The 15,187-nt window shown below is 38.0% G+C and overlaps 1 protein-coding gene across 1 annotated transcript; it reads right to left on the bottom strand.

The window, feature by feature from the left end:
• Nucleotides 1-5,864: 5,864 nt before the first annotated feature.
• Nucleotides 5,865-14,536, bottom strand: LOC135477897 (vesicle-trafficking protein SEC22a-like). Its single transcript, XM_064758109.1, has 7 exons — nt 14,457-14,536; nt 12,713-12,907; nt 11,340-11,503; nt 10,527-10,706; nt 10,008-10,132; nt 8,783-8,851; nt 5,865-6,891 (listed from the first exon to the last, which is right to left on the bottom strand). Exons 1-7 carry the CDS (start codon nt 14,468-14,470, stop codon nt 6,691-6,693), a joined length of 948 nt encoding a protein of 315 aa, XP_064614179.1. The 5' UTR covers nt 14,471-14,536; the 3' UTR covers nt 5,865-6,690.
• Between the last annotated feature and the right edge of the window lie 651 nt (nt 14,537-15,187).

The raw sequence follows: 15,187 nt of genomic DNA, 5'->3' as shown, positions 1-15,187 counted from the left end.
GTGTCAGAGGATATTCAACATTCAATCTATTCAGGAAGATGTCCCGTTGGGATCCACCACATGAGAAATAATGATGGCTAATCAATGCTGGATCTAATGGGCACATCCACGTCAAACATGACATACAGGTAGTTTGTGACGTAGAGAATATCACAGCGTCTGTGGCATCGTAAATCATTGCTCCTTACTAAAAATGTGTCGTTTCAGCATTTTTCAGGTACGACCAGGTCATAAACACCATAAATCAATCAGTAGAGGTGTTTTCATGACCTAGCTTTCTTGACAAGTTGATACTCTGTAAATCTGACATGCAGGTAAATGTATGTTAAATATACAGTAAACAAATTGCATTTCTTCTATACCTTGTATACAGGCTTACTACACCTAGCGGTGTGTTAAAATGTTACTTTTATATTGTACACTCAGTAGTTTTTCTTTATGTAAAGTACTAAAGATCGGCACACCAGAAATTTAGCTTTGTATTCAAACAAATAAACTATCGGTATGCCAGTGTCATTTTCCTTTCACTGACAAAATGGCATTCATCAGGCTAAAAGTTGTTGACATCAGAACGACATCAGCAAGAACTGACATTTACCATTGAGGCCACCATTCCTGTAAGAATCTGGCTAGACTTGACAGAGGTCAATCAGAAAACTGGTGACAGATGACTGATGTTATACATGTACTCCGATCACAATAAACAAAATATCATAATATTACCCTGGTAATCCAAAAATCATCACATTAATTAAAATATATGGCACATAAAGCTGTCTGTATAATATCAGAGCGGCTGTTTAATATAACCAAATCATTGTTAATAGTTACATATAGGGTACTTAGTACATCAGACAAATAAATCAGATTAACATAGGGTACTTAGTACATCAGACAAATAAATCAGATTAACATAGGGTACTTAGTACATCAGACAAATAAATCAGATTAACATAGGGTACTTAGTACATCAGACAAATAAATCAGATTAACATAGGGTACTTAGTACATCAGACAAATAAATCAGATTAACATAGGGTACTTAGTACATCAGACAAATAAATCAGATTAACATAGGGTACTTAGTACATCAGACAAATAAATCAGATTAACATAGGGTACTTAGTACATCAGACAAATAAATCAGATTAACATAGGGTACTTAGTACATCAGACAAATAAATCAGATTAACATAGGGTACTTAGTACATCAGACAAATAAATCAGATTACACAAAAATTCTATTGTGGGTGAAACCATGCCTGCACATCAACAGTACTGTTATACATGTCTATACTTGTACCTACTCTAAATCCTCTCCCTTTTCAAATAAAACACTGTTTTCCAGTCACAGAGGAATTTAAGCACGCAATTAGCACTGCAATGACGCTAAAATATGTTTGTGTCACTAAAGATGCAAGGTTCATAAAACTGCGCCAATTAAGTCTCTACACTCCATAGCTCTCTCAGAATGTTTCAAAATATTGGTTGAAAAGGTTGAAGATTGAATTAGGTTATGGATCATAAAGAAACAAAAAAAAAAAGCTTAAAAAATTAGTACGTATTTAGGGTAGCTTTTCCTGGTCTTCCAGATGAGGTTTACTTCATGTTTTCTCCTTCTTTAAGTGTCTAACCATACAAAACCCTAACCTTTGAGCAATCGATCTTCATCTCATCACCACATGGAAATAAAATCACACACAAACTAATCATTCATTCAAAAACAGATTTCTCAACTCTGCCATTTTGCTCAATGGTATATACCTGGTAACAGTATGACAAAGTGTTTATGTATAATTAATAAAATGCGTTTATTGATTATTAAAACAAAATACATGTATACATTTAAAATTATCTCAATGACGATCCAGACCGCAAGTACATCCACAGCTTATATACACGAAGTATATAAAGTACATATATAAACACTTTCTGCATGCATAGATGGTGAAATAAATACATATAACACCATAACACTTTTTTATCGCCTCAAAGTCACGAGACCCGGGATCAAATCCGGGACGGGTCATACCAAAGATGTTACGATTTTGCTGCCCCTCTTGGCTCTCAGCACTGAGAGGTTAGAGTAAGGAAACTTATGCAGATATTTGCATGTAAATTTATTTATTTTATTTCATTGTTGTTTTACACCTTACTCAAGACTATTTCACTTACACACCAGCAGCCAGCATTATGTTGGGAGGAATCCGAGTAGATTATGCACCTTCTGAGTATAAATATAGTACATGTAACTGTGGTTTTAGGTGAAATATTCTTGAGTATGATGCTAAATAACAATCAGAGAAATAAATAAACATGTACTGACAAAGGGCTTCTATTTATAATTTTTATAAGTACTGGCAAATCAGAGTGTTTCATCTCTCTTTTAGAGACAGCTTTATATTTAGGTATCACCAACGCAGTCGCTGTGAGTTTAAGTCCAGCTCATCCTGGTTTCCTCTCCGGCTGTACATGGGATGGTTTGTCAGCAAACTGCGGATAGTCATTGGGCTCTCTGAGCAGTTTCCTCCCACCATAATGCTGGCCGCTGTGGTATACGTGAAATATTCTTGAGTACATGGCCTTAAACATCAATCAAATAAATACATATATATTCAGATATGCTGTATGATGATGGACAGATTGTATGTTTGAATAGGACTATAGACTATCCTCTATCTAAACAGACATGCCATACACAAGATACACGTAATAAGGTCAGATCACTTAAATGCACTGCAAAATCAACCAGTTTAGCTAGGCTACAGATAGCTATGGGCATTTCTCCATGTTCACACATCAAATGCCAAATTTATGAACAAGTGAGAAATTACATCACGAAGACCAAGGTATTTAACCAACAAATGAGATTCAGAGATGCAAAGTTGTACACTTCATGCATACACTCTCCTCCCCCCCTCCCCCCCCCTCCAAAAAAATTAGTTTCCCTGAAACCTTGCTCTTTGACCTTGAAATATCATTCAGAGGTCATATAGGCCTATATGCAGGATCACCACAGTATAATCAAGTGCCGTTAGGAAGTTTTAAGGCAAATCTTGATAAACCATCCATCCGTGAAAGATGATCAAAATGATGTGAAAAGGAATTTAATTGACATGCTGTGCAAATAATTTCATATCCGTGGATAGATTTGACCAGAGCTCAAGCTCAGAATTATCACTACTGGTCAAAGGCACTGGAGGTTTGGTCAGGCCAGTATAGCAGACCAAGCAAATGGTCAGACTGGTCTGAGATTTATCAACATTTAATTATGTTACAATTCACACCAACATTCACGAAAAGTTTTTGTCATTCATAGGACAGTTTTATCATGTTTTCCATAAAACTATATTTAACTAAAAGACCAGCAATAATATGGAAGAGGTCGTGCATAGATTTCCGCTAAACCTAAACACTGGGCCATGTGGTCAGTGATATTTTGTAGTCAATTGTGACCTCTGTTTGACCTGCAATCTGACTAAAATATAAAGGTCAAAGGTCATGAGTAAATACTAAAACTGATCAAACAAGAAACCAATTAAGCAAATCCATCATGCATGTCAGCTAAAAGATTTGCTGACATTGGTTGAGTAGTTTTCGGCACTTTTTATTTCATAGGTACATTTAAATCTAAGAGAAATGCCATTAAGGATGATGTGGATAAGGACAGAGGTAGCCTGAATTGCTAGGACCATGACATCATTTACAGCCAGCAACAGCCACAAATGATGCTGCAGTTCTCAATGCTTTGTGCGTATATCCAGGAAGTTCTCAATCTAAGTCTGCCCCTATATTATAGACCTTTACAGTATAGGTAACAAATTTCATACAGCATGCTTCACTTAAAACTGCGTTGTAATGGGCTAGGGGAGAGACAACTGCGTTGTAATGGGCTAGGGGAGAGACAACTGCGTTGTAATGGGCTAGGGGAGATTGAGATGTTATGAAAGCATTAATGGAGAAAATGAGCAGATTTTTCTTGTGAAAATTTGTTTAAAGCAGATTCCATTTTCAAGACCGATCAAATTTATTTATTTATTTGATTGGTGTTTTACGCGTACTCAAGAATATTTCACTCATACGACGGCGGTCAGCATTATGGTGGGTGGAAACCGGGCAGAGCCTGGGGGAAACCCATGACCATCTGCAGGTTGCTGGCAGACCTTCCACTTACAGCCGGAGAGGAAGCCAGCATGAGCTGGATTTGAGCTCACAGCGACCGCATTGGTGAGAGACTGCTGGGTCATTATACTGCGCTAGCGCGCTACCCAAATGAGCCACGGAGGCCCCTCCAATCAAATTAATCTGTGAGCAAATAAAAGCAGAGCCATTTTTGAGAGAATGAATAAAAGCGTACATCATAACTATGTGCTTTCGACATGTCTGAGGCATTCATAGGCCTCAAACATAATCACAAAAAATATCCAGCTCAGACACAATAAAGAGGCTGGATTTTCAGTCTTATTTTTATTTCAATTTTTGATTTCTTAGTGTCGGCTCACCCGAAAAACAAAAAAAAAAGTTGTTGTTGCCTTACTCAGATCAGTTTTGCTCACTTAAATCATTTGAAGCAATTTTCACGGAAGCTGAACATAAAAAAATGAGTCAGGCAGTTTTTACAAGTTGGGTAGGGGTTACTAATTATGACCAAAACCTGGACCATATGTGCATGTATAATTAAGAACTGGAAAAAAAACCCAATTCCAAAACAGTTATAGATCTAAAAACAAATGTACATCAAATTACAACATATATGATGCATGCTGAATGATTACTCTCTATTTTGGCACGAGGTGAAATAATGTTGACTGTAACTGACTAGGCAATAAAAATGCTGCAAAATTTTAGTTCAGCACCACTTCAACCATTCCTGCTAGACAAAAAATAGAATCTGAATGAACGATTTCTCTGCTTACCTTTTTTTTTTTAATTTGACCCTGTCCCAAAGATATTTTGACATTATTTGCGTCATGTTAACATCAATGACTCAGATCCACAAGATGCTGTCACAGCCCTAATTCCAAGTTATACACAGCCAAATATCACACAAAAAGAATTAAGTTATCACTCTCAGAGTTCAAGCAGGAGTCCTCCTGCTGACAAAGTCACAGATGTTATCATTCTCAGAGTTCAAGCAGGAGTCCTCGTGCTGACAAGGTCACAGATGTTATCATTCTCAGAGTTCAAGCAGGAGTCCTCGTGCTGACAAGGTCACAGATGTTATCATTCTCAGAGTTCAAGCAGGAGTCCTCCTGCTGACAACGTCACAGATGTTATCACTCTCAGAGTTCAAGCAGGAGTCCTCCTGCTGACAAGGTCACAGATGTTATCACTCTCAGAGTTCAAGCAGGAGTCCTCCTGCTGACAAGGTCACAGATGTTATCACTCTCAGAGTTCAAGCAGGAGTCCTCCTGCTGACAAAGTCACAGATGTTATCACTCTCAGAGTTCAAGCAGGAGTCCTCGTGCTGACAAGGTCACAGATGTTATCATTCTCAGAGTTCAAGCAGGAGTCCTCCTGCTGACAAGGTCACAGATGTTATCACTCTCAGAGTTCAAGCAGGAGTCCTCCTGCTGACAAAGTCACAGATGTTATCACTCTCAGAGTTCAAGCAGGAGTCCTCCTGCTGACAAAGTCACAGATGTTATCACTCTCAGAGTTCAAGCAGGAGTCCTCGTGCTGACAAGGTCACAGATGTTATCACTCTCAGAGTTCAAGCAGGAGACCTCGTGCTGACAAGGTCACAGATGTTATCACTCTCAGAGTTCAAGCAGGAGACCTCGTGCTGACAAGGTCACAGATGTAATCACTCTCAGAGTTCAAGCAGGAGTCCTCGTGCTGACAAGGTCACAGATGTTATCACTCTCAGAGTTCAAGCAGGAGTCCTCGTGCTGACAAGGTCACAGATGTTATCACTCTCAGAGTTCAAGCAGGAGTCCTCGTGCTGACAAGGTCACAGATGTTATCACTCTCAGAGTTCAAGCAGGAGTCCTCCTGCTGACAAAGTCACAGATGTTATCACTCTCAGAGTTCAAGCAGGAGTCCTCCTGCTGACAAGGTCACAGATGTTATCACTCTCAGAGTTCAAGCAGGAGTCCTCGTGCTGACAAGGTCACAGATGTTACCATTCTCAGAGTTCAAGCAGGAGTCCTCCTGCTGACAAGGTCACAGATGACTTCCAGGGGATCTCAATAACCTAGAAGGACAATTGCTTGTCAGCCATTTTGGAGCAACTTTAGCCCTGGCTCCAACATGGCTGCTGAATGTTTTGATTTTCATGCTCTAAAATAAGCATCTAAAATAATGTTTTATATAGTTATGCCCTCTACAAATCTGAATTCCTTCCTAAAAGGTCACAATTTGATAACCAGAGATAATTTTCATAACTCTGGATACCCCGTCACGCCACCACTATGGGCAACAGCTCTGATATCACTTAATATCCCGTCACATCACCATTAAGGGGAAAACCTTTGATATCACTTGATATCCAATCAGATCACCTTATGGGGAATAACTTTGGTATCACCTGATATCAAGTCAGATGACCATTTGCTGAATTAACTTTGACATCTTTTGAAACCACATGATCCTTGGTACAAAAAATATACAGCACAAAATCTGGAATTCAGCTCCACACAACATACTTCCCCTCTTGTCACTTTTAACGATTTCACATCCCCTCCAGCATCATAAGCTATATTCCGGAAGCTTTTGTTGAATGTTCCGTGTAAAAATGACAAAAGTCGATACACATGCGACTGTCACATGAAACACAATCTGGTAATTGTTCCTCTGTTCCCACAGATACAGCTGACACAGACAAATGCTTCCCAGGGTTCCACATGCAAGCGCGCGCCGAGTCTTCACGTAGATAACCTGTAGATATACCTGCAATGTTAAGGAGAGGACAAGATTGAGAAGGAGTACTGAAGTGGCTTTTCAGCTGAAATAATCAATCTGCTCTAACACATGGCTGAATACCACTGACTATCACGGTCAGCGCTACACGATAAACTAGCGTTATTTTGGAGATTACAGGCAGATAAAACAGGAGTGTGTAGAAATGCCCAGGAAATAGAGGGTGCCTGTAATACATGAATGTATATTTATATGACTTTAGTTTAATGCCATAATCAAAAGTTTTCACTTAAAAGCATTGTTTATACTTGCCGTGGGTAAAACCAAACTTTGGCAAATTACTGACAACTTTTATGTGACATATACACACCATATTGGTGGAATACAACTTAACTTCAGCAAGTGTTGCAATACATTAAAGCCGACCCTAGCATAGTCGATGGCTATTTGTCATCAATCCCACACAGACAATGAGAGTAGGTTGTGTGTGTGTGTGTGTGTGATGCTGGGGGGGAGCTTACAAATTCCTTGGCCAACGCTGGGTTTGAACCTGTACCTTGTGTGACCCAACGTTTGAAGGCATCTCACGGATTGAAATCACACAACACACCACAACCCTACTTTTCCTGCCGTTTGGACAGGGACAGCACTATTGGTTATGTAGTTGCTTTTTGTATGTATGAATGTACGCATCAAACTACATGATGCTTTATCTTGTTATATATATATATATATATATATATATATATATATATATATTGAAGTACTTTTTGATTGGACTCTGAAGTACGGGTTTCCTATATATTTGTTTTCTCTGTGAATTTTCATTGTATATTAACCAAGCTACCTTTGATAAATAAAGATATTATTATAACACTCACACTTGAAAAAAAGATGCAGAACAGAAACACAGAACACAGTTTGTGACTGAGATAGATAGGTAGAAGATGCCATATATATGTAGGCAGGTAAACATATTATGTATGTATGTGTGTGTGTGTGTGTGTGTGTATGTACGTACATACATGCGTATGTATGTATGTATTTGTGCATGTATGTATGTGTGCATGTTTATATGTATGTATGTACATATGTATGCATGCATGCATGTATGCATGTATGTGTGCATGTATGTATGTATGTATGTATGTAAGTATGTATGTATGTGTGTATGTATGTATGTATGTGTGTGTGTGTATGTATGTGTGCATGTACGTGTGTATGTATGTATGTATGTATGTATGTATGCATGCATGTATGTATGCATGTATGTATGCATGTATGTATGTATGTATGTATGCATGTATGCATGTATGTGTGCATGTATATATGTATGTATGTATGTATGTATGTATGCATGCATGTATGTGTGCATGTATGCATGCATGTATGTATGTATGTGTGTATGTATGTAAGTATGTATGTATGTGTGTATGTGTGTATGTATGTGTGTATGTGTGTATGTATGTATGTATGTGTGTGTATGTATGTGTGCATGTATGTGTGCATGTATGTATGTATGTATGTAAGTATGTATGTGTGTGTATGTGTGTATGTATGTGTGCATGTATGTGTGTATGTATGTATGTATGTATGTATGTATGTATGTATGCATGCATGCATGCATGCATGTATGCATGTATGTATGTATGTATGTATGTATGTATGTATGCATGCATGTGTGCATGTATGTATGTATGTACGTATGTAGGTATGTGTGCGTGTATGTATGTATGTATGTATGTATGTATGTATGTGTGTATGTGTGTATGTGTGTATGGGTGTATGTATGTGTGTATGTATGTGTGTGTGTAAGCATCCGTGTATTCACATGTACAGAGATAACGTCTCAAGATAAACTGTTAATGCAATGGCAATCAGGTTCATGGGTGGAGAAGAAACATTCTTAGCTCAGACTTACCTGAAACAGTGAGAGAAAGCAGAGCAGTATAAAAGTTAATCCATACTGGAACAAGTCGCTTCCAAAATCCTGAGATCACAAAAAGGAAAGTAGTATTGTCTTTTTTTCTCTCTTTCAATTAGTTATGTAGTAATTAGGAACATTTTGTTTCAAACAAAGTAGTCAGGTTAATGGGCAAAAGACAGCATGTATTAACTTACAAACCCCCTGACAAAAAGCTGCAGCCTCAGGTGGATTTGAATTCGCAACCTTGCCAATGCAGAGACAGCAAGCTGGCAAAGCAGTCCAGGCACCTCAGCCTACAAGGACCTTTTTCACCTTTTTTTTTTTCGTAACTAATTACTGTAACCAAATGATTAACTAAAAAACTCTCTAACAGCGGACTGGATTTATCATCCAGTTTTCTAAAGTCAACATACTGACCAGAGTTAACTCAGTAACTTTTTCTTTGGGCTCTTAAATATTTCACCTGGGATTTCACTGGTCAATACACGATCCACAAAAGAATGTGTACAATGATGACGCGCTCAAGCAAAGCAACGTTATGCTCACAAAGTAATATCCCACATCTGCCAGGCAATAGCCAATGATCTCGCAGTAATATCCAGAGCTCTTCTGTGTTTATTCTACTGCAGTTGTTTCCCTTTGTGTGCTATCTGTCATATACTTGTGTATACACAACTGAACGATGGCTTGCTGAGCTATAGACATGAAAGTTCAGCGATTTGAAATATCAAATGGACAGGTATACTTTTCTTTTCAGTTCAATAAAACACATTGTGGATGCTGTGGGATGGAACATCAGGGATGGGACATCAGGAATGGGACATCAGGGATTGTCAGCTCTCGACATGTAATTTTGAACTCGTGCTCTGCGCGTTGAACATCACTTTTTTAGAGCCCAGAAATCCTACAACCTGCATTACCTGTATAATACTACATCGGTGGTGTTCTAGTCTTGATTTATTTACTTATATGTGAATGTTTCACTTAGATGAAAGCTGTCAAGCACAGCCCGGTAGAAACCCACGACCATCCACAGGTTGCTGACAGACCTTCCCACGTACGACCAGAGAGGAAGCCTGCATGAGCTAAACTTTATTCTAGACATATATACTGACATACTGTATATATGTATTTATATACTGTATATATGTACTTGTAATTCATTAGAGAGTACGCCTATCCATCTAAAGGATATGTACAATGTAGCCTCGGTACTCACATCAACGTGTCCCTCGTTGATAACGGCCACGCCCCTGGTCAGGTTGAGAGCAGAACAGAACAGATCCAGACAGATGGACAGGTAACCTAGTAATCCCAGAGACTGGTACTTTGTGCCGTAGAAAGCTGTGTAACACATACAAAACAAAAATCAAAAACAGACTAAAACAGACATTTCTGTCATAACAACTGATCAGCACAAATTCAATGGAATTTCTGCTCTACGTTGAAAATAATAATTGAAAAAATAATGAACTATCACAAATCATCAGCCTCTTCTGAGTTATCATTCAAAATCCTTACTAAAATTGACAATACAGGATAATTAGTAACTTTTTTATTATTTATTATTTGTACCTGGCTGACCATGCCATGTTAATTTTTTACCTCAATAAAGATGTAGGTTCAACTGAAATTCTAAAACAAAAACCCCAAAAAACCCCACACACATACTGCTTTGTGTGATTTACTAGGTTTGAACAATTAAACATCATGAAAACAGCCACTTTATTTAACTTGCCAGCTGTTCTGTATGTTTTTGCCTGGCTGTTCCCATAGCCTCCCCCATCAAACAGGTCCTCAGCACTAATCTCAAATGGAGGCCGTAGCTTTAATTCCTGACTCATATCACTAAGGTTGATTTTAGTCGTCAGTGACCTTGGGTTGTTGTACCTGTTCTTTGTCTTGTGCAGAAACACATCTGAAATACAGGAATACATTTGTATTTACAGCATCAACATGATGTAGTTTGCACCGTTCATCACTTCTAGACAACATGTATAAAAGGTGACATAAGGTAGCAAACACATCCTCAAACATTAAACGGTCTGCCAGCAACCTGTCGTATAAATGAAATATTCTTGTGTGGCGTAAAACACCAATCAATGAATACATGTAAATAAATCAAATATTAAACAAAAAAAAATAGCCTTGAAAAATGTCTGTATATTGTAAATGATAATTGCATCAAACACGATTTATTTTCCACATTCTCTAATTTTTTGTGACCTTTTATTTATATAAATCTTTTTGATAAGTGTTTTACACAGTATTCACGAATCTTTCACTCATACCACATCAGCGAAATGAAAATTGCATACACCTTACTTAAATCTGTCAGCATGGTGAGACTAGGGGGAAATTAAGCACAGTGGCCAAACTGCTTCAGTCACTTGAGACAAGGGTTCAAATCAAGCCTTTGGCAGGACATTTATAGATTACCTCGCTTCCTCTGTTCCTCGCTTCCTCTGAGCATGGTGTTAAAGATCAATCAAATAAATGAATCAAATACTTCAGAAGAAATACTTATTCTCCATCATGGCAAATAACTCACCAAACTCAATGAGGGCATAAGGTCTGGCCACGGACTCCACTGCAGGACGGTCAAAACACCGCAAAAATTCTTTCTCAACTTCATCCAGGAAAGAGAAAGCAAGAACTCGAGGGTACTTCTGATCACATATGACAAAAAAACCGAGCCCAAGAGCTGTGATGAAACTGAAAATAGAACATGGATATTTTTAATTTTCAGAAAATTCAGAATATTCACTTCTGCCCAAGTTCCTCAACCTTTTCACATATGATGGAAGAAGCTTCAGATAAGTCTAGCACCTTTTCAATCACTTTCAGAGACAAAACTACATTGCTTGATTTGACCAATTTCAAGACTTCACAAAAAGCCAAAACTAATCTGAAAATGTAATAAAAATAAAACTGAAAATGCACCTTTTTATCCTGTCCCTTTCTGAAGTTTTCACAAATTTCCTGTTTTTGAAGCTTTATGGTCGTGTGAATATGTCTTTGACATGAAGAACAGATTCTGTAATCAAATTATAGCACTGTATCCAAGCAAACATTGCACAAAGCTCATATGATATCATGTGAATATGTCTTTGACATGAAGAACAGATTCTGTAATCAAATTATAGCACTGTATCCAAACAAACATTGCACAAAGCTCATATGATATCATGTGAATATGTCTTCAACATGAAGAACAGATTCTGTAATCAAATTATAGCACTGTTTCCAAACAAACATTGGACAAAGCTCATATGATATCAAATTGCCCAAAGCTATTTTACACCTTTTCACAAGCAAATCTATTCTCTATATATAATAATCTATAATCTACATGTACAAAAAGTGTCATTATATTCTACTGGGAAGTTGTAAGTTTTGGCAACAAAAATAATATTTTGTGACATTTACTTGCCTCTAAAAATCCACTGTTGTGGGCAAAATTTTAGGTCATTTAAGATATATCTTGGTTATATTGAAATGGTGACCAGTCCTGATGCCAATGTACATGTACAACTTATAGCCACCAGGCAGGACAACCTCCTCAATCATCTGTAAGTAGTGCATCCCCTAATAAATGGTCATCTTACAACCTAGCTGATATCAACAATGGTATGACCCAATGCAGAAATTAACGATAATCTAATTACCCTAAATCTTCAACAAAGTCGACCACATACTGCATGTTTTGGCATATCAGGGAATGTTACCACATCTGGACACGTTACTTTATAATTTCTGATAAGTTCATACATATATGTGACCCTACCTAAACAACATATTTTACTCTTCAAAATCTAATGAATTTTGTCTTCAAATTGCATCTAAAGTCATAGATGTACTTTACTGGTAAAATTTGTTGAATAATTTTGGGGAATTCATCTTTAACTTTAAGTTGTTACTCACTAAATGTAGTGTTCCCCGACAGCTAGGGCACACCGGTCTGGGTATTTAGTGGCTTTCCTGGACAGAAGCTTAAGGAACTTCTGAGGCTCTTGTATTTGTTCTTTGACTCCATCCTGGAATCCATGAGTAGATGCTACCAAGGGGAGACCATCTTGTGTCCTACTAACCAAGGCATACAGCACCATGTTAACAGATCTGCCAACAGAGAAGACACTTACTGTTGATTCACTTAGACACCTGTTCTTAATCCTAAAAAGACATGCAAAATAAATAAACTGATGTCCAAAAATATATAAACATCTGCAATTACCAGTTAAAACATTAAGTAAACACAAAGGGTGGAAATTCTAATTGACATGCTTAGCTTACATGTTAGAGCATGCAAATGCAAATGTCTCCTCATGATGTACACATATAGATTCCAGACATGCTCTGGGTGTTAACAGAAACACTGCTACTAAATCCAAAACTCTCCACAGGACTGTTAACACAAATAAACACATACCCAACAGAGGCCAAAATACATAAAGCTGGGAGTGCAAGGGTTATCTCCCATGTTTCATGAGTTAAACTGGCTGTTACACATCCACTACACTTATGGGCCCTAATAAAGGAATGTGATTCACATCAATTCATCCATTCATGTTCAATGATGATTTATTTATTTGATACTTGTTTAATGCCAGAATCAAAAATTTCTTTACTTTGAACTACAGAGAACCTACACACGCAGGATTTATACTCAAGCACATATTGAGGTGAAAATATAGTCTAAATAAGATAAAAAGTTAACACAAAACTGTTCATCATGGCAGCATAAGCGCAAAGCCACATTTTGTTGATGTATAAAATTTACACATGCTGTGCAGATGGTTTCTTTGTCTAACACTCTGTAATATGCAGTTATCAGACGTACGTTTTTTAGGATACCATCCGTTTTTGTTCACTTCCCTACACCTTCCCATGTTTTTTTGTTGACCGTCAGCATCCATCACAGGTGAGTTAATTGTTAGCATCCACCACAGGTGAGTTAATTGTTAGCATCTACCACAGGTGAGTTAATTGTTAACATCTACCACAGGTAAGTTAATTGTTAGCATCCACCACAGGTGAGTTAATTGTTAGCATCTGCCACAGGTGAATTAATTGTTAGCATCTACCACAGGTGAGTTGATTAACAGATGCCCTCATCTTAACCATTCTGTTTCATCTAATATCAGAATGAAAAACTTTGGGATTCCATCATTTCGTCATTCCCATAGGCCTTATTACTCCATCTATGCAACTCACCACCATGTTGTCATTTTCACGTATTAAATTCAGCTCAAGGTAATGCAATGTGTGTGTCTTCAATCACAGATTTTGAACTTTGAACATGAACACATAGTGGTGAATTTCATGTTTTTTTGTAGTGAGTCACTGTGGGAAAAGAGAATCCATAGGCTTTTTACTTGACACAGAGCATCCAGTTACGGCATCGTCTGGAGTAAACTGAAACGTGTAAGGGTCACGTTCACGCTATGAACTGAGAGGCATTTGTGACGATGGTAAAGTAACCATCACAGCATTTGTGGCACTACATTGCTACAGCCGGCTGTTGCAAAGATTACTTTGCTGTCATGTGGTAGAGTGACATAAATTCACTGAAGAATCTCCTTTTCATGATGAAAATTTGAGAAGTTGAGAAGGGGGGAGATGTTATGACATGGATAGAGGTAAATGGAGTGGTTATTCGGGCTGCTACCTGTTCCCCACCATTGATACAACATGGCTGGTCTCTGACTGTAAGATGAGCAAGTTGATCTCGCAAGTTCTCCATAACCATGTTACATCGCGAGAAAATCATTTGGTTGCTCTTGGGTCCTTCCGACGTAAAGAGCCGATGTCTCGTGGGTTTGTTGTTGTTGACTTCAGAAGGACCCAAGAGCAACCAAATGATTTTTTCACAAGGTAAAGCATGTTATCGAGAGCTTTGAGATCAACACGGCGGTTGTCTTATGTGCTTAGCAGCGATGGCCTTGTAGTTCTCGGCTGTGTTGGATTTACTTGCGATTGGAAGAGGGGACATCTTGCCGAGATGAGCATTTCGGTCAACTACGGGTAGACACTTTTTATCCGCCTCAACATCGATGTATGACGGACACCATGTAAGTCAGGTACTGTTATATGACAGACAGCTTTGTTGGCATCAGTGCAGTAATCCTTTAGGATGAAGAGACCTGCCCGCCAGAGCTGTGTAAACGGATAAACGTACAGGCACACTACAGCGAACAATATTTTGCATGTCGCACTTGCCGACAAGTAAGCTAAACCAAGTTTTCTGTGTGAAACAGATAAAATCTAAACTTAAATTATGATGTGCATGACGTAAACACATAAAAAACTGAATTCCGATTTTATGGAAACATACAATAATAAAGCAGCGAGATAACCATACCAAAACACCTGACAAGTTGTCAAATTGACCACGTTGTC

Source organism: Liolophura sinensis, chromosome 11, assembly GCF_032854445.1.
Source record: "Liolophura sinensis isolate JHLJ2023 chromosome 11, CUHK_Ljap_v2, whole genome shotgun sequence".
Taxonomy (NCBI): domain Eukaryota; kingdom Metazoa; phylum Mollusca; class Polyplacophora; order Chitonida; family Chitonidae; genus Liolophura; species Liolophura sinensis.
Note: the sequence above shows the minus strand (reverse complement) of the source record. Positions and strands in the feature narration are given on the sequence as shown.

What these genes read in the sequence shown, in the direction of transcription:
- LOC135477897 (XM_064758109.1), bottom strand. An exon ending in TTATGCCCTCATTGAGTTTG is followed by an intron (nt 10,707 to 11,339) that starts GTGAGTTATTTG and finishes CCTGTATTTCAG; the next exon opens with ATGTGTTTCTGCACAAGACA. An exon ending in AAAAACATACAGAACAGCTG is followed by an intron (nt 10,133 to 10,526) that starts GCAAGTTAAATA and finishes TGTGTTACACAG; the next exon opens with CTTTCTACGGCACAAAGTAC.